This window comes from Delphinus delphis, chromosome 7 (genome assembly GCF_949987515.2).
Source record: "Delphinus delphis chromosome 7, mDelDel1.2, whole genome shotgun sequence".
NCBI classification, from domain to species: domain Eukaryota; kingdom Metazoa; phylum Chordata; class Mammalia; order Artiodactyla; family Delphinidae; genus Delphinus; species Delphinus delphis.
In genome coordinates this window covers 62923004-62942516 of record NC_082689.1, presented here as the reverse complement: position 1 = coordinate 62942516, position 19513 = coordinate 62923004, and the positions used below count along the sequence as shown (strand labels likewise).

The window sequence follows — 19513 nt, the reverse complement described above, 5'->3', positions numbered from 1 at the left end:
ATATTATTATGCCAGGAAGGAGGAAGTCAACACGCAAACTCCATAAACAGTCTTTTCTCTCTGGCAACCCTTACAAGAGTGACACCAGCCATACTCCAGGAATTGGATCCCCTACAGCCTGCAGTGCTGGGGTATGTGCTTTTTTCCATTTGACTCCCATTTTAAGAATACCTGTGGCTTGGACCACCCCAGCAGAGTGCCGTGACAAGGAAGTTGATGTATGTCCTCCGAGACAGTGTTGGATCCGGATATTCTCCTTGTGTTTTGGTGTCTGGAAAAGAGTGGAGAAGGCATCTTTGGGCAGAAATCAGAGGGAAATATGGGGGACATACACACTTACAAGAAAAAGGAGAGTCATGTTTAGTGTTTTTTCTATGGCAGTATCTAGACTTACCCCTGTATAATTACAGCCCAAGTATCAACATCGAAATTTACATTTGAATGAAATTCACAATACAATCTCTGTTTTAAAAAGGAACTAGGAAGAAAATGGAATTGCAATTTCATTCTTGATTTTTTACCTCACCTTGGATGACCAGGAGTCTAATGTAGGGAGAGTTCTGAACAAAAAAACACTTTCATATGTTGCCTTATTAAGGAATGGAAATGAAAGAAAGCTTAGCACTTAAGAAGTGAATTTGAATGCAGATATGTTAACAGTCCAGGTAAGGCGCTGCTGACAAATGATTTCATTAACTGAACACCTAGATGGGATCATTTGGCAAAGGAAGCAAGTGTTCTAACCCTGGTGCCAGGGCTACTGAAGCTGAACTCCTAAATTGGGTCCACTGGAATTGAGGGATCCAGACACATGGCAAGACTTCTGGTTCTCAACATGCAGATCAGTCAAAACATCTGATTTTTTTTTTAAAGTCTACTTGGGAAAATTTTAAAACAGGGCACCAAACACGATTGCTGAGTCAGCAAAACCTACTGATGTTACAGCCTTTTCTTGGCCCTTTTCCCATCTCTACCCCATGACCACCCAGGTGTCTGTGGCTCTCTCCACCTCTCAGTGACAGTAACTTGCTTGCAGGAAAGGTCAGACAGTAATCATTTATACCTGTCTTCATGAGGATGTAAGTCAATGTATTATCTCTCAAAGAAGATTTCTATTTAAGCCTTACTCTGACATGTGAAATGTCAAAGGGGAAAAACTATATTTGGACATTTTGGACACACTAAATCTTTACCTGAGTAAATTTCAGTTTTGGTGTTTTGTTCTTTTGGAGAAAAAAGATCCCTGTGTAATTTAAAGAGTGATAGCAGTTGTCTAGACTCTACCTAGACAGATATGTTCATTCATCCACTCATCTCAGCTCAACCATAAGAAACTGCGTTTTTCAAAGAAGGGACACAGAAGCCTGGGAAATCTGAGACGTATAGCAACAAATCAGTATATAAAGAGACTGAAACTAAACAATCAGTGGCGTTTGTACCAGCTTGAGTGCCTAGGGTAAAGGTGACAGGCTTGGGGATGGGTGGGGCTGGTGTATCTATTAGCACCTGCAGCCTTGGTACTTTCCATTGCATCCCAGGATATGCCAGGTCAATTGTGATGACCCTAAAACAGACCAACTCTGGGCAGGGAGGGGGCGTCCTTTCCTCTTCCCAGTGGTCTCAGTTCTAGAGACCACTTCAGTAATATCTCCTTGTCATACCTTAAAACACAAATTAAGACTTATAAATAAGTCCACTCTCTCATTTCCTTAAAATGTTTTGATCTCCTTGCTCTCCAATGTATAACAACAACAACAACAAAAGTGGTAAAAATGAATCATCAGATACTGGTTTCCCCTACCTACACTCTTAGGAGGGAAGGAGTACTAAATCAGCAAAGGCGTGTTAACAGGGAGGAAAAAAATAACTAGAGATCATGAACAATAATCATAATTCAAAAATTAAATAATTAAAACAAGGCACTGGGCAAAAGAATGTCTCCATGTTAATTATTTCAGTACTCAGAGTGAAAGTGGTGTTATTGATCATTTGTAATTCCCTTCTAAACGTAATTACCTTTCATTTACTAAAGATACTGCTGATTCCTTTGGAAACACGTGACCACAACTTCTTGGCTTCCTTCAACCGCAGAAGAGAGATTTAGTCATCACCCCGAGTCACAGCGAGGGTGACTCACAGAGCGAGGAGGGAACCTGAGGACTCCTCACACATTTAAGCACTTTGAGTCTGACAGGAGGCCAGGCACCTCCACACTAAGAGGATCTTCGACGTCAGGGTGGCACAACCCTTCTTTCCCCAGCACAGCGGGCAGATCGGGCAGATCACAAGCAGCCCAGCCAGTCCACACCAGCTTCTGTGTCCCCGTTCATCTTAAATAAGGTAACTGTCATTTATTCCTTCATTTCTCATGTCAGTCTTCAAACTGTTTTGTCTTACAAAATGAATCAAGTTGTCTTTCATGCTGCAGTCAACGGTTGCTATAAAAAAAAAAAAAAAGTGATATGTTAGGAGGCTGTAACGGGCCCTGGGTCCATCTAACCACAGAAATGATCTCAGTATCCCTCGAGACCTGGCCTTGAACTTCCCCAGGTTTCTCTTTGAATGTTCTTTAGCACCCTAGAGTTACAATTACATTTACATCTAGTGCATCTCTCTGTGCTTATCTGACACCATCTGTGAATCTTATAATTAATTGCAAACTGGAGTGGGAAGAGGCTCCAAAAAGAGTGGGAATCTTAGCTGAGTTTCTGATTGGAACAACAGATCTGCTACCGACTGCAGGTCAGGTCTGTTTGTCTACCTGCTTTGCCAATATTTTCAGATGTCAATTTAGGCAAATATTATATACACACACGCTAGCTGAGTGAGAAAGATGTTGTCTAGTCCAGAAGGAAGCAGGGAAATTCCTCAACCCACATTTGATCGCTGGACGCTGGGATGACAATAATAATATATTTACTCTCCACTTTATGATTCAGGTTGGGATTTTACCTGAAACTCCCAACATACAATGAGAAAGGGAGAAAGTCAGTTTAGTGGCTTCAAGGACAGCCCTTGTTAAAGGCTTTATGATGCAAACGGTAGTGTGGTGTCTCTCTCTCAGCGGGTTGATTTTTAGCAGCTGGGGAAAAAGTTTAAAGAAAACACACTTTTAAATTAAAATTCAATTTAGGGTTGTACAAATAGTTCTGAAATGTCCTGCTACACTATTAGCTCCAGGGTAAGGATTATGTTTTATTTAGCTTAGTAAGTGCTCTAAAAAAAATCCTTGGCTAGATACTGCATAAAATGCAAATTAAATGTTGTATCATCTTTGTTGTACTTTAGACATTCGAAAAGTGTGTCCAATTTTTAGGACAAAGCTCAATATTTAAATGCAAGGAAAGAATTATTATCTCATACATATCAAATGGAGAAAATGGGAATTCGTTCTAAAACCCTTATGAGGCATGTCACCTTCTCAAGGTACTGTCTTTAAAAACTCTGCTTCTGCTCAAAGATAACTGAGACTAAAAGAAATATACTGAAGATCTGAACATGCTTTCTGCATCTCTACATAACATTCTCTCTGTATTCTAAGCTTTCCTTGAAGCTTTGTAACTAAGCTATAATAAAATACAATATACAATGTCTTCCAATTAGCAACTTTTATTCAGCAACATAAGTAAGGTAACCATGGCTTTAACAACAATTCTTAACCTGCCAGTACTGTCAGGAAGCATATGGGCAAAATAATAAACCTAGGAGGGACTGGAAATATTAATTAATTTATTTATTATTATGGATGTTTTTATCAATTATAATTTAAAAGTTTTGAGAGAAAGCTAAAGAAAGAGATACTTTTTTCCTTAGAACTAAAGAATGCAAAACGTAAATTTGTCAGGTCTTCCCTACAAAAGAGTGGGCTGGCACACCTCTGCCAGGAGACTGAATGAGTCTGCAAAGAGGAACACCGCTCTCCATACCTCAATGTCCCACTCCACAGGGCACACTGGGTACCGTGGGCTGCCTCCCTCCTGCAGGAAGCAGGATGCAAGAGGAACATAACTGGTGGAGGAGCTTCTTCATCCCACTGAATGAGGGAACTTACAAGGATAAATACCATCTCAGCCGTATTATCAGGGACATCATAATCATTATCATTTTAATCAGACCCTCAAGGGACCGTTTGTTGCCTTATGTAAGGCTATTTCAGGTAAGGTCCCTCAGCTTCATTTTTAAAAATTTTTTTAGATTTCTGGGTGCCCAACTTGAACATTTTTTTCACAGGAACATCATTCATTAGTCATACAAATTAGTTTGTGTTATTAGGCGCAAGTGTCATTTTTCTTAAAGAAAAGTGCCACAGAAATCTCAGAAAGGGCAGTTAGGTTAAATAGTGACAGAATTCCTTGACTCAATGAAAAGGTAAAAATAAAAAGGAATTTGGTGTCAATTAACCAGGTTTACAATATTTAAACGTACAAAGGACATACACGTCCGGTCAGACTGCTGTCAACACTAAGAAAGCTTGTGCAAGAGAACCTCAGAAAGAAAATATTTTAGAAAACAATTGCTAAATGTTCTCTATTTGATGTATTTTGATAAAAACTTAGTTGTGGATTCAACTCAGGCCATGACTGCAACAAATTGAAAAAAAATAAAGATTCTACAAATCCCTTAACAATCAGTGTGATTGACTAGTCTCAGTATTGCTTTCTAAAACAAAGTCTTTTGTGAAGTTCTGTGGAAATAAAACCAAGTTGTATGGAAAGAATTCTACATTTGTTATAAAAAGTATACCTTGCAATGACATTGAAACGTTAAGACATTATTTTCCGTTTTGTTTCTTTTAAACTGTGTTATTTATTTTTAAAGGGCATAGGAAGATGACTAAGAGAAGTGATATCAAAGGATCTTATTTTAGATATTTTACTAGGAAAAGAAACCCAGAGAGAGAAAATTAAAAGAAGCAGAAGTGGGCAAGGTCAGCAATCGAGTTGCAATATTTTCCTATAGCAGCAGCCAAGCAGTTACTCTTCAGCCCTTCACGTGCAGATGAAAGAAAAAATTAGTTCTCCTTTCTTGGTTCCTTTTGAGGCTTTGTGGCATGGTGGAGAATTCTGATAATGTATTTTCATTTTTCCTATTGACTGATAATGTGTTCATCTCTTTCTATTTTTCTTTTTACACAGTCTAGGAATTGAGATCAAAATTTTAGATCTAGCCGCTCTCTGGCAACCAACCTTATGTATGACATCTACCCTACTTAGCTCACAGAAGTATTCTGACAATTTAATGAGATAAAATTTTATTTGAACACTTTTCAAAAATGTTTAAAGTTATCTAAATTGGAAGTGTGACTAGATGACGATAATAATGATGTTGATGATGCCCTGATGATCTAGAGGGCTCAAAGATGAATCCAATTATCACTAGAACCCTGGTGTTCAAGTGGAAACTTCCTTCTCTCCCTCTCCTCCTTCTTTCCTTCCACATTTATTTACTTAATACCAACTATCCCACAATGCACAGGTGGTGTAGAGAGGTGTACACATAGCCCAGAGTGGCATGGGAATCCAGGTAGCAGTGGAGCAGAGGATTAAAGCATGGATGCTGGGATCGAGTGGCCTGCCTAGCAGTCCCCAGAGCAGCACAATTCTATCTTGAGCCAATTAACATGCATTTCTGAATTTGTTTCCTCATCTATAAAATACAGATCATTTTACTGTAAGGTTTGAATGAGAAAGATATTTCTAGATCCTAGCAGAGCACCTAGAATGTGGTAATACTCAATAAATCACAGAGTTATTATCATTTCTACCTGACTTGGTCAACTGGGAATCCCAAGGACCATGGCTTTCTAGGAGCATCCTCTGAATTCTGTAGTCAGCAGGCCACCCATCTGAAAGGTGCCCCAGAGGAGTCCAGAGAGGTCTAAACTCAAAGGGCTCAGCCAGCATTTAGGCCTCATAAAAGCTGTGAGTGCTCCTTTGGTAATTTGTAAATTCGCAAATTGTATCACACATAAATGTGGCTTTGTTCACTGCCTCCTATCCTCCTGATGACAAAAAGGCAATTATTTTTTTGTAAACATAGAAATCGATGCTTACAGCAGCAGGGTATGAATAATATTTATAAATAACAAAACTTTTCTGGTAAGACCATAAAAAAATATGAACTCTTATCAATGTGGCACTACTGAGGAACCAACAACTGAGTTTCCAGAAAAGTAGTTCTGAGGCTGTACAGTTCTGGGCCCCCAAGACAAGGCAGTGCTAGGCCAGTGGTTCTCAAATGGGAGTGCTTTTATCCCCAGGGGCCATCTGGCAATGTCTGGAGACACTTTTGGTTTTTTGGTTGTCACAACTGGGGAGGGGGTCTACTGGCATCTAGACGATAGAGGCCAGGGGTGCTGCTAAACACCCTGTAATACACAGGACAAACCCCATAACAAAGAATTATCTGACCCAAAATTGCAGAAGTACTGAGGTTGAGAACCCAATCCAAAATATGGGCAATGCATAAAGCAGCCCCCTCACAAAGTGAAAGTGGTTGATCCTGCCATACGACAAGGTTCTTCCTGTGTAGCACGCCTAGTCACTTTATTTCACCAAGTACTCTTCAAGGTAGAAGTTATTATCTCCATATTACAGATAGAAAAATGGAGGTGAAGACAATAAAAGTAATTTACCCAAAGGCCTTCTGGTGGTAGAGGAACTGAGACTGAAACTTTACCGGCCTGATTCCAAGGCCTGGGCTCCTAAGCCCTGCTCTAATTGTTTTGTGTGTGTGTGTGTGTGTGTGTGTGTGTTTGTGTGTGTGTGTGTGTGTGAGAGAGAGACCTTGGTCCTTGCTTTTCCAAATTTTATCTTGGCTTAAGAAAAATTTCCATGACCAGTTCAGAGGCCTTATATTCAGAATTGCACCCATCCTTTTGCACTGCACTGTAGGGGCTGCAGATCTGCTTTCTCTTACTTGGTTCTTGTCCTTGACGAGTCAAGGGGCTCACAGCCCCTGAGTGCTAGAAGGACTATTGCAGACCTAGGTGCTTCTTGCCAAGGGATTTGTACCCCTACCAAGCAGTTTGTGTGAGATAAATTGGAAAACACAACGGATAAGCAAACAACCCAAGCAACTAAAGTCAGTGTCCTGAGTCACTGAATTGCTGTCACCAGAGAACTATGTGGAGGTGACCACACCTGGCAGACTAAGGTTGAAGCAGACCTATTAGTTGCTGTTACTCATTTACTTCTCGGTGGTCAATGAACCAATCAGCCATCAATCAGCTTCTGTGTACAGGTCATGTTCCCAATGACTCTGACCGACCCAGGGTTGTTACTCAGAGGTGGCATCTTGGCTAAAATACTATTAGAGGACAAAGGTATGTGTTGGTTTGTGGCTGACTTGGTCCAATGACCTAGAGGAATGTGAACCTTAGGAACTGAAGAAGACCAGTATTTTGGGATGATAATCTTTGGGGAAAGGACAGGCTTTGCAAAACTCTAGGTCAAGGTTTGCTGTCCTCAAATTCGGGCTGCAGGCTGGGACACCAGCATCTGAAATGACCCTCAGCCCAGAGGGGTAACTAGTGAGGACAACACATTTGAACGTGAGCCCATCCCTAACAACTAAAACCTACTCTCTGTTTGCTTGTTATCAAGGAAAAATTGGTTTGGCTAGGGAAGGAGGAGGTTGAATGGGGTGTAGAGAAGATGAGGAGAGAAGAGGGAGTTTGACTGCTTTGGTTTGAGTTTTTGTTTTTCTCCAGTGGTTATGAAGGTGAACTTGCCAAAGAGTAGAAGGCAGAAAAGTCAGTGTCCAAGGTCACTAGGTTCTGAAGTCCTGGGTATGAAATAGTTCTTACCTATTCTGTGCATGGAACTCAAAGCAGTCGAACACTTTTCTCAGGAAAAAAAAAAAAAAAAGTTTTCTTTTCCTTTGCCAAATTTTTAACTTTTTTGTTTTGAATTAATTTCAAACTTATGGAAAAGTTGAAAGAATAGTACAACCCAGGATCCCCAGATATTGACATTGTACCACATTTACACTCTTATTCTCTCCTTAGAGAACAAATGTGTTCTTAATATATTTGTTTATATACATATTCTTATTATTTCCTAAACTGTTTGAGAGTAAGTTGAAGACATGGTGCTACTTAATCTTTAAATACTTCTGTGTGTATTTCCTAAAAAGCAGGACATTTTCTACATAATCATAGTAAATTATCAAAATTGAGAAATTGATATTCATGCAGTATTATTTATCAGAGCTTACTCAAATTTCACTTGTCAACCTAAAAATGTTCTTTTTGACAAAAGACAAAAATGATTTTCTGGTGCAAGATCACAAGTTGCATGGGGTTGTCACTCCTATTTAGTCTCCATTAATCAGGAACAGTCTTCAGTCCTTCTTTTCCTTCATTCATGCCTTTGACATTTTTGAAGAGTACAGGCCATACATTGTGTGGAATTGAAAGATGTGCCTTATGTATGATTAGCTTTCAGTTATGCACAGAAGTGCTGCTGTGTCCTTCTCAGTGGCTATACCAGGAGGGACATGATGTTCGTTTGTCCCATAACTAGTAGTGTTCATTTTTATCACTTGGTTAAAGTGGTATCTGTCAGGTTTCTCCACTGTGAAATTACTATTGCTCTCTTTTTAATTAGTACAAATCTTATGCAGAGATTCTTTGAGATTCTATGGTTATTGTTTCTTGTCAGAATTTCACCCACTAGTTTAAAATTGCCTGGAACAATTGTCACTATGTCAGTTGCCAAATGATGATTTGCTAATTCCATCATTCGTTTTATACTTATTAACTGGCATATTAATTCTCCTATAAAATGAGGCAGGTAATGTGCCCTCTCTAACTGAGAAAGCTGTTAAGAGGATCAAATGAGACCTATATGTAAATACAGTTCAGAATGCTTCATAAATGTAAGCCATTGTTTTACTATTGCTCACCTTATGCCTGCCATCGGCCAAACACAACGACACAGAAAATTTCCACTCTCTGCTCTAGGGCACGTTAAACCCCATGAGTATTTGCATTTTTCACAAAATTCCCTTGGGAGTTCGGATTGCAATAAAGGCTACAGAATCTATTCAGGGAATATAGTCAACATTTCATTATTTGACAATTATTTATCAAGACCAGGACTTGAACAAAACACTATACTAATTGAATGTATAAACATGAAATTTCCTCAAAATGTCTAAATATGAAATTTTGCAAGAGTTGGTTACACCACCCCACCCCTCAAAATTATATATTTTTAATGTATTTATATATTTGAGAAGGGGAAATCCTGCTACATGGACATGATTTGCAACAAATGAATAACTCCTACAGAGGGAAGATTTGGAGAAACTATACCAAATTTTTACGCCACGATAGTCTAAAAACCTGACTGCTTTAGAAATAGTCACAGCTATATCACAAGAATCAACTAGTTTGCACAAACCTACCATTTACCTCTGACTTATGTTTATCAGTTAGTAATTCTTTTACTCTTTTTTTCTTTCTTTAGCTATAGATCTTTTGGCAGGAAAAAAAGATGAAAGCAGAGCCCAAATTTTCCATGATAAGTGAAGATATATTACACTATTTTTTATCTGAAACAATATGTTCCTTATAAAGCAACAGAAATAAAATTGTGTGTATGTGTGCACATGAGTGTGTGTGTGTACCATTCTATCTCTTTGTATGTTTGTATTCCTTATTAAGGAAAGACATATTTGCATATATATGCAGGAAATAAATGTCTTATCAACCCAATGACCTGTGTCAACTTTGCCATTACTTTTTCTACTACTTGGTTAGTTTTGGCATTACTTTAGAGGAGTGTTTTAGCACTTAAATGGCCATCTTCTCAACCAAATAAGAGTTATTGTATTTTTAACTATCTATTTATCCATTCAAATGCATTAAGATATCTTAAGTTCATCACTCCTGGGTTATAATGCCTTAATGGTTCTAATCTGAGTTTTCTTTCTAATTTTGAACACTCAGGACACCATCTTCTTTTACTGTTCAAGAAAGAAGTGTCTCTGTCATACACGGGGGGGAAATGCTCTTTTGGCTGTTAGCCCTCCTGATCCTTTGTGGTTTTCTATGGCATTATAAAGGACAGCTAAAGATCACAGACATCACTGATAAGTACATTTTCATCACCGGGTGTGACACTGGCTTTGGAAACTTGGCAGCCAGAACTTTTGATAAAAAAGGATTTCATGTAATTGCTGCCTGTCTGACTGAATCAGGATCAACAGCTTTAAAGGAAGAAACCTCAGAAAGGCTCCAAACGGTGCTTCTGGATGTAACTGACCCAGAAAGTGTCAAGAGGACTGCCCAGTGGGTGAAAAACCAAGCAGGGGAGAAAGGTGAGTGATGTGGGGATGGGAAGAATGAAAGGGGTGTTGAGAAGTTACCAAAGCTAAATAAAATGTGTTCTGATTTTAAATAGTTCCTCCAAAAAAATGTTTCCTAAATACCAGCTGTGTACTGGAGAAGACGGGAGAAATTTTAGAATAACCCCCTGAGTAGTTCTAAGTTGCAAGCTCTCTACGTGCATGAGAGACACAGCCCACGTTATCCTAAGTCCCAGTGGGTGAATTTAGAACTGAGATAGAGGTATTAACTTTTCCTGGTCTTTTCCTGTGAACTGTTACTCTAGCCCCCTGCACAGCAAAGAACTTGGGGCTAAAAGCCACAGGAGATCATGGGGGCAATCTCCAAATTGTCAGCTGGATTGGGACCCACTTCTCACTACAAAATGGTTCCAGAGCTCACACATTTTCACTGGGAAAGGAAGAAAATGGTCTGAGGATCTGAGCAAAGGTGTCTTAGATAGTCGTGATAGAGTAGTGAGTCACTGGACCTCATTCTGCCTTAGATTCTGCAAAGATGGCAGCATTCTGAACTAGAATACTTTTATTGGCTTGGATCAAGTATGAAATATTCTCATGAATGAAGATATTTGAGTCCACAAAGGAAAAAACAAATGTATGTGATTTTTCTCTATCACATCTTCATCATATAGTTGAGACTCTGAAACTTTCAAAAACAATGGTTTGATGAGGCTCCAGTTATTATTATTTTTTTTTTTTGGCTGTACACAGGCCTCTCACTGCTGTGGCCTCTCCCGTGGCGGAGCACAGGCTTTGGAAGCACAGGCCCAACGGCCATGGCTCAGGGGCCGAGCCGCTCCGCGGCATGTGGGATCTTCCCGGACCGGGGCACGAACCTGCGTCCCCTGCATCGGCAGGCGGACTCCCAACCACTGCGCCACCAGGGAAGCCCTCCAGTTATTTTTTAGTGCTTGAATTCCAAACACCTTTAACAATATTAAATGCTCCCCACCATAAAATAAGCCAAGTGAATGACTGGATTTTTACCAAAAATAACTGGGAAATAGATCAATGTTGTTCTTTGTCTATAAAGAACTGTTTATAAATATTCTCTGGCTTTGCCATCTAGCACGGTAGGAAAAATCGACCAATTTACTCACATCTGAGATTAAAAAGCAAAAAGTCTCACTCAGACAGTATCAGTATTTGACATTCAGAAGCAGAAACAGAAGAATTGTGAGATTGGCTTCCAGTCACAGAACTTCAGCCATTTCAGTTTAGCCTCCCACCCTCTGTGCTCTCACTTCCCAAGACAGTAAAGCATTTCAAAGCAGGAAGGAGTATGACTAGGAGCAGGAAATGGCACCATCAGGTAAAGCAAGGGGCTGTATTTCCATCAAGGATGCCCATATAATGCCATCTTCTACCACTCCTCCTTCCCTTCCTCTCTGTTCTAGGTCTCTGGGGTCTGATCAACAATGCTGGTGTTCTCGGCGTGATGGCGCCCACCGACTGGCTGACAGTGGAGGACTACAGAGAACCTATTGAAGTGAACCTGTTTGGACTCATCAGTGTCACGTTAAATATGCTTCCCTTGGTCAAGAAAGCTCGAGGGAGGGTTATCAACGTCTCCAGCATTGGGGGTCGGCTTGCATTCAGCGGAGGGGGATACGCTCCATCCAAATATGCAGTAGAAGCCTTCAATGACAGCTTAAGGTAAAGCAAAGATGGGCATATTAGAAAATAATAGGTGCTAACATTCACTGAACATTTATTTATGTACCAGACACTATATGCTTGTCAACTTAATGAGACACTATCTTTTGGGGGAACACTGCCCTGGGGATGGGTCTACCCAGATCCCTCTCCTGTTCTGCCACTAAACCAGCCCTCACTTCACCACCCTGAACTTCAGTTTCCTCATCTGCAAACTGAGAGGGTAGAACAAGATGCTCTTTCCCATGCACCCCATTCCATGATTCCATGAAAAGATTCATAAGCAAACATTCTCCAAGTAAGCCTGGATTAAACATCTTCTATGGGCTCTTTTCACAGGCGGGACATGAAAGCTTTTGATGTGCACGTCGCATGCATTGAACCAGGATTGTTCAAAACAGAACTGTCAGATCCAGTAAAGACCACCGAAAGAAAACTCACCATTTGGAAGCATCTGCCTCCAGACATCAAACAACAATACGGAGAAGGCTACATCGAAAAAAGTGAGTTTCTGGGTGGACCCAGGGTTCTCTGGTATTCATTGTCCTAGACAGCTTGAAGAAGACTCAAACATAATTGAAAAAATAAGGTTCTCATGGTAATACACCAATAGAGATCTCAAATATGGATCAGGGATCCTTATTAATTCCAGTGTCATCTCTTGCTCCTCCAAGTGTTTATAAACACTTACTGAGCATTTACTAAGTGCCAAGTTCTATACTAAGTGCCTTATAAATTATATCATTTATTCCTCAAAAGAACTATAGTAGTGAGCAGAGGCTTGGAAAGGGGAAATGTCCTACCCAAGCTTATACAACTCCCCCAGGCCGTGCCTGAACTGGAGCCCACGGTCATCACCTCTACCCAAACCTCCTCTTTTTGGTAATCACCGACCACTCATTCAACATTGTTCAAGGATTTATGGAGGTTACAAAATATAAAGACTCAGACTTTGACCCTTAACTAGCTTACAAGCTAGTTGACAACAAAATGTAAGCAGATGAGACTGTACGACATGCAAGAAACTTGATCCTTTACTTCTGAGACACAACCCAACAGCCCAGAAGGGGTGCTAGATAGTATGCTGTCTAATTACCAAGAAATTCAGCACAGGATAAAAAGTACTGCTGGTTAAGAAGCCTTTATATGAAAGGTCAGGTTTGAATAAGCCTAAACAGGAAGAAATTATTTGGGTGGAAGTCTTCTGGAGCAGGAATGCATGGGAGATGGAGATGGAAGGAAAAGTAACATAAGTCAGACTGAGTCAGGGATAGAGGAATAATCATAAAGATTGGATAACAATGACGAACACATAGTGAACATTTACTATGTACTTGTCACCATTCTAAGTGCTTTACACAAACTCTTTTGTTTAAAATGCCCAAACAAACCCTCTGAATTTTATAGAAACAGAGACACAGGGATTTAACTTGCCCAAAGTGGCACAGCTAGTAAGTGGAAGAGCTAGATCTAAACCCAGACAGCCTGACTTCGCCATCTATTCTCGGGCCGTGCACTGCAACAGCGAAGAGGCATTGAGGAACTGCTGGAACTTCCTGTATGAGGGACCCACCTCCACGTCAAACGTCATGGCCCTGTTAGTTTATTTGCCATTCCTCGAACACTTACTAAGCTTCTGCTTTGAGCCAAACAGGGCCCCACCTAATTTTGTGTCACTCTAACCCCAGCTGTGACCTTACCTCTTCATCAGCAGGCTTGGTAAGACAGCCAACTGTGGCAAGGTTCAAGGTCAGGAGTTTTCAAGGTGGAGCCAAGAGCCTAGTCAGATCCGCCTGGGGAAGTTTGTAGACTGAGTTCCCCAGCCACCTCACCACACACACACACACACACACACACACACACACACACACACACACACACACACACACACACACACACACACACACACACACACACGTCAACTAGAACATCTGGTTTGACAAACCTCCCAGTGCTGATATGTCACTATGTGTAGGGTTACAACCACTGCCATTAAACTCTGTTTCTCACTCACGTACCGCCTCTGAAGGTTCTAAGTAAGTTCGGAAACAAAATCCCTCATTGAAAAGAGCTTTCCCTGTTTGATGTTGACGTTGATACTTTCTAAGTGCCTGTGAATATATCATCAACTTCCATCTCAAAATTATTTTTGACTTGGCCCCTGGGTCAGGTGTCCTTTCTCAGAATTCCCAAAGGCTTAGAGCCCTATTTTGTCCTGGGTGCTCATTAGAGTTTTCTGAGCCAGGACCTCAAGATCAGCCAGACTCAGTTCCAAAGCAGACCACAAATTTAAGCTCACCTTGCTTCATTGCGCAAGGTGGAGTAGTAGGAGTTTAAAATTGACTAAGACTTACGAGCTAGCCTCAATTAGACTCTTTGAACAACTTTTGGCTACTGGCCCTGAAGTAGAAAGAAAGATTTAACACAATAGATTTTCCCTTGAGAAGACACAACGCAAGGTATGTTTTAAGAGCTTAGGAGGAATTCTCCAAGCCATCACCACTCCCTTGATAAAATACCTGCCTCTTTAAAGGTATCTTAGCTCGGGACTTCCCTGGTGGCGCAGTGGTTAAGAATCTGCCTGCCAGTGCAGGGGACATGGGTTTGAGCCCTGGTCTGGGAAGATCCCACATGCCGCGGAGCAACTAAGCCCGTGTGCCATAACTACCGAGGCTGCGCTCTAGAGCCGCAAGCCACAACTACTGAGCCCGTGTGCCACAGCTACTGAGCCCGCGTGCTGCTCTAGCTCACGCCCCTAGAGCCTATGCTCCACAATAAGAGAAGCCACCACAATGAGAGCACGTGCACCACAACAAAGAGTAGCCCCCGCTTGCCGTAAATAGAGAAAGCCCGTGCACAGCAACGAAGACCCAATGTAGCCATAAATAAATAAATAAATTTATTTATTAATTTTTTAAAAAAAGTATCTTAGCTCGTTACTCAAACACTTCATTTACCTGAGAAGCAGGATACCTTTAGCTTCCTGAGTCAGGACTTTGGGAGATAATTCTCTCTTTATTCACTGACTTATAGAGACACATGTTATATGAGTGTATGCACACACAGGCGCAAGCACTTGTGAACACTCACATTTCCTATAAACTTAGTACTCCCGTAAAACAAATACGGAATCAAACTACTAACTTCCTGGGTTCAGGAGTCTCCGAGACTTTGTGAAGTATCTTTCCTACATTGGTTTAAAGTAGCACTTCTCAAAGTTTGGTCCGTGGACCAGCGCCATCAGCATCAGCTGGAAACTTGATAGAAGTGCAAATTCTTGGGCTCCACTTCACACTCACTGAGTCAGAAACTAGAGGTGGGACCTGGCTTTTAACAAGCCCTCTAGGAGATTCTGCTTCTCACTCAAGTTTGAGAGCCAGTGGTCTAAAGAAATCACTGTTGCATCCTTTTCTGAGGAATAGATAGAAACCCATCACAAGGGGACCCAGTTATAATGGCAAATTCAAAATAAATTCCCTCACTGCATCCTCTCCTTTGCAACCTAGGCTCACACTCCCCTATTCCTCTTCTTCCACAGAGCAAATGTACTTTTGTCTCTTTTTACAGGTCTAGACAAACTGAAAGGCTCTACATCCCTTGTGAACATGGACCTCTCCCTGGTGGTGGAATGCATGGACCACGCTCTCACAAGTCTCTTCCCTAAAACCCATTATGCTGCTGGAAAAGATGCCAAAACTTTCTGGATTCCTCTGTCTCACATGCCAGCAGTTTTGCAAGACTTTTTATTGTTGAAACAGAAAGTAAAGCTGGCTAATCCCAAGGCAGTGGGACTCAGCTGACCACAAACGCCTGCCCCAGGCTATGAGATTGGCTGATTCCAAGGACACATCTCCTTCTCCATCTCATTCTTTACCTAATCCAACCTGGACTCATTTAGATGATGCTTCTGTTGGTAAAAGAAGAGATCCCACCATCACTGATGATGTCCCAGGGTCCCTTTTCAAACTTTATTTGAAAAGATGGGCAGGTATGACACCTGCCCGACATTTAGGCTTTGCCTGCTTGGTATGATGTAAGGAAAATGGGAAGGCTTTCCCATCCAAAATGATCTCCACGCCTTGCCTGCCCCATGCTTCTAGTCCACAGCACTTAAAAGTAATTCCTGAATGTTAAATATTTGTCCCTTATCAAAACATTGAGAGATAAGTAGAATACTTTCATAAGTGGATTAGGTGTGTTATCTTGTTGAGAGTAAGGTTAGGAATAAGGATTAGAACTCAGTTCTGTGAGCCTTGATGGAGGCAAGAAAAGGAAGGGTAATGAAGCATTATGGAACTGGTATAAGCTAAGGGGCAGCAGAAAAGTACTAGGTAAGACTACAAGTAGGAGGGAAGGAAAAGGAGAAAAGGAATAGGAGGACTGAAAACAAGAAACAAGTGTAAAAGTAGAGGTAGGGAGATTCCAAGACAAGCCTGCCTATCCTAGAGGGAACTACAGAGGACGGACAGCTTCTTCAAGGCCACTGTGAACATTGATGCCCATACAGCTCTCTGTGGAAAGATGGTAACAACAGAGGAACCAGTCATTCCAAAAGAATAAAAATGTAGAGCATGTGTGTCTATTCTGGTTTATTGTAAATATAACAAGACATAGACTATCTGATACAATTACACCTGAGATGGTTGGAAATCCAATATTTGAAGGGGTCTCTGAAGCCCCATGAAAATACAGAGCTAAATTCAAAGACTCTCTTTCACCTACAGTTACAGTGAGAGCAGGTCTGCTCCTGGCTCATACCGTGGTTCTAAATTGGGTTGACTCTGGACCCACCCCCCCATCCAAAAGAAACAGCTACCTAAGCGCCCAGCCCAGTATCACTCACAGAGTTTGGCTGAATATCTACATGAAAAGCCCGAATTGTCAAAATTTAACATTTGTTGCAGATTAATGTAGGATGAAACAGCGGGAGAAATTATCTAGTGTGCATATTTGTGTGTACGCGCATACACACACTGAACTTACAGTGAAGAAACTATTTAATGTCTGCTGCTTGAAACCACGTCACTTAGAAGATATCAGTAATTCAATTCATTTACACTCACCTTTCAGGAAACATCTGCCTATGAGGTAGTTTCCTCCTTTCACATTTGCAACATACTGATGACTTTGCAAAATCAAATTTCCAATGGTGTCAGGTCCACCTGAACATATATTTCATTATTTTGAGAGTAGATACTCTCATCCTTTTCGCATGAAAATGAAGAAAATCACAGCAAGAATCAGACAGAAAAATTCTCGGGCAAAAGTTATCTCAACTATCATCACTACCTACTTATGAACTCATCTCCATCTTGGTCCTAGCCCCAGAGACCGTCCACCTATAGATTCCTGATTTCTTCTGGTTGCAACGAACCACCTGTGGGTTAGGTGACTGTCACTCGGCTTGTCCTTGGAGCTGAAGTTCATCCGCATTGTTTGCTGGGGCTCCTCCTTCTCACCTTGAATTCCTAGATCTTGGCTTCATTTCATTGCTTTAAAAACATCTAGCCTGCTGCTCCCTGACCTTCTGGGCCTCCAGGGCTTTAGAATCTGCAGGAACCTCCTTTGCTGAACTTTCCACCGTGTTGTTGGGCTTACCTAATGGTATTATTTCCTTTGTTTCACCTAGACCTGAGTTCTTTACTCATTTCTCCAAGTAGCTACAATTGGTAACTCCCTGTTTCACCAAACCAAAAAAATGCTGTACTTAAGTGAATGCTCTCAAATATGATATCACCTTAAAATGAAACCAAATATATTCATCCAAGCAACTTCTAAAGTTTTTCAACTAAATGAGAAGGTGGGGGCATTTGGAGTATAAAGGCATAGTCTCAACAAAAGCACAAGACCTGGGGGGGAGGGAGGGACTCAGTGGGGAGGGACATGGGAAGGTCACAGCACCAGGAGTCTGAACTATGGGCTCCTAGACGTCTCTCCATCGCACCATCACTTCTCATATTCTCTGTGCTCTTGGGGAAATACATTTTTATCAATAATATTTTGGTGGACATATGTGCTGGGCTTTCTGCTAAGCACTGGCCTACAGTCAGGAACAAAATGGATATGGTCCCTTCCTTCACAGAGCTTAAGGTAATCCAAAGGCTGAGGCTGCCACTCAGGATGCCTTAGAGGAGCTTCTCCAGGAATCTGTGGTCAAAATGAATTGAGACGTCGTCTTCTGCCACATTGAGCTTGGGAGGTCCTTCCCCACTTAGTTTGGAGGGACCAGGAGAACTTCCCAGATGTTCCCTCTGGTTCGATCTAAAAATCCAGCTGTGTCCGATATAGCTCTATCTGAACAATATATTCAAATCTGGAGTTTCTATCTCCCTCGCCCCACCTACCCTTTCCCAGTCCAGCACCAACTACTGTCAATTTTATCTCCTGAGGAGACCTCAAGTCCATCTACTTCTCTTCATGTCCAGCGCAACCATCTGTTCAAGCTTCCATAATCTCTTATCTCAACTATAGCATATTTACCCTGTGTAGCTTCAATGATTTCTCCTCACTGCAGTCAGATTGTTCAAAATTAAAATCTGATCATGCTGGTCTTCTCCCCTTTCCTAAACCCTTCAGTATGTTCCCATTGCACTTTGACTGGATTAAAATGCATAACATAAACCACGTTGTCCTGGCATGCCTCATGAGCCTCATTTTAGGCTACTATTCTCATTTTGCCATCTCAGGGCCTTTGATCATGCTTCTCCCTAGAACGTTCCGATTTTACCTGCTTATCTAGTTTCCTCATCCTACGATCTCAGCCCCTTCCTCAGGGAAGCGTGTACAATTCCAAAATCTGACCACCATCTTTTCATCCCAACTAGGTTCCCATCTTATACATTCTCACAGCATCCTATAATTTACTTCAGGGCACTTATCACAGTCTGTAATTATGTATTCGTGTGGCTGGTAAGTTAGCTAATATTGGTTTTCCCTATCAATTTTTTTTCTTAACTTTTCATTGACATTGGCAAATTAAAATAGAATAAATTAACAAGGTGGTTTTTTGTTTGTTTGTTTTGCGGTACGCGGGCCTCTCACTGCTGTGGCCTCTCCCGTTGTGGAGCACAGGCTCCGGACGCACAGGCTCAGCGGCCATGGCTCACGGGCCCAGCCGCTCCGCGGCATGTGGGATCCTCCCGGACCGGGGCACGAACCCGTGTCCCCTGCATCGGCAGGCGGGCTCTCAACCACTGCGCCACCAGGGAAGCCCTAACAAGTATTTTTTCAAAAAAATGTTTTGTACAAAAATACTGTCAAATTTTCCCAAAAGGCTTTCAACACAGTAGTATCTTTTCATGTACTGAATATAACTATTAGCACGGTGTCAAAAATGTTGAAGAGAGAAACAAAATAAAAATCTGTGAAATGTTTGCCACTGATGACATTCCACACCCTATTATTGTCTGTACGTATGGGGGAGGGGGACAGCCACCTTGAGAGTGAACAGTATGACTCTCCCTATCAAATTTTAAGTTCCATGAAATCAGGAACCATGATGATT

At 41.3% G+C, this 19513-nt stretch overlaps 1 protein-coding gene across 1 annotated transcript; it reads left to right on the top strand.

Moving 5' to 3' along the window:
* The first annotated feature begins 2282 nt into the window (after positions 1-2282).
* Positions 2283-16570, top strand: DHRS9 (dehydrogenase/reductase 9). The gene is made up of 5 exons (XM_060015674.1): positions 2283-2340; positions 9956-10326; positions 11751-12009; positions 12349-12512; positions 15577-16570. The coding sequence occupies exons 2-5, from the start codon at positions 10014-10016 to the stop codon at positions 15807-15809; spliced, it is 969 nt and encodes a 322-aa protein (XP_059871657.1). The 5' UTR covers positions 2283-2340; positions 9956-10013; the 3' UTR covers positions 15810-16570.
* The last annotated feature ends 2943 nt before the right edge of the window (positions 16571-19513 follow it).

Coding starts and splice junctions, on each gene's coding strand:
- DHRS9 (XM_060015674.1), top strand. CDS start 10,014: ATGCTCTTTTGGCTGTTAGCCCTCCTGATCCTTTGTGGTTTTCTATGG. Junction 10,327..11,750: donor AAACCAAGCAGGGGAGAAAG/GTGAGTGATGTG, acceptor TCTCTGTTCTAG/GTCTCTGGGGTCTGATCAAC. Junction 12,513..15,576: donor AGAAGGCTACATCGAAAAAA/GTGAGTTTCTGG, acceptor CTCTTTTTACAG/GTCTAGACAAACTGAAAGGC.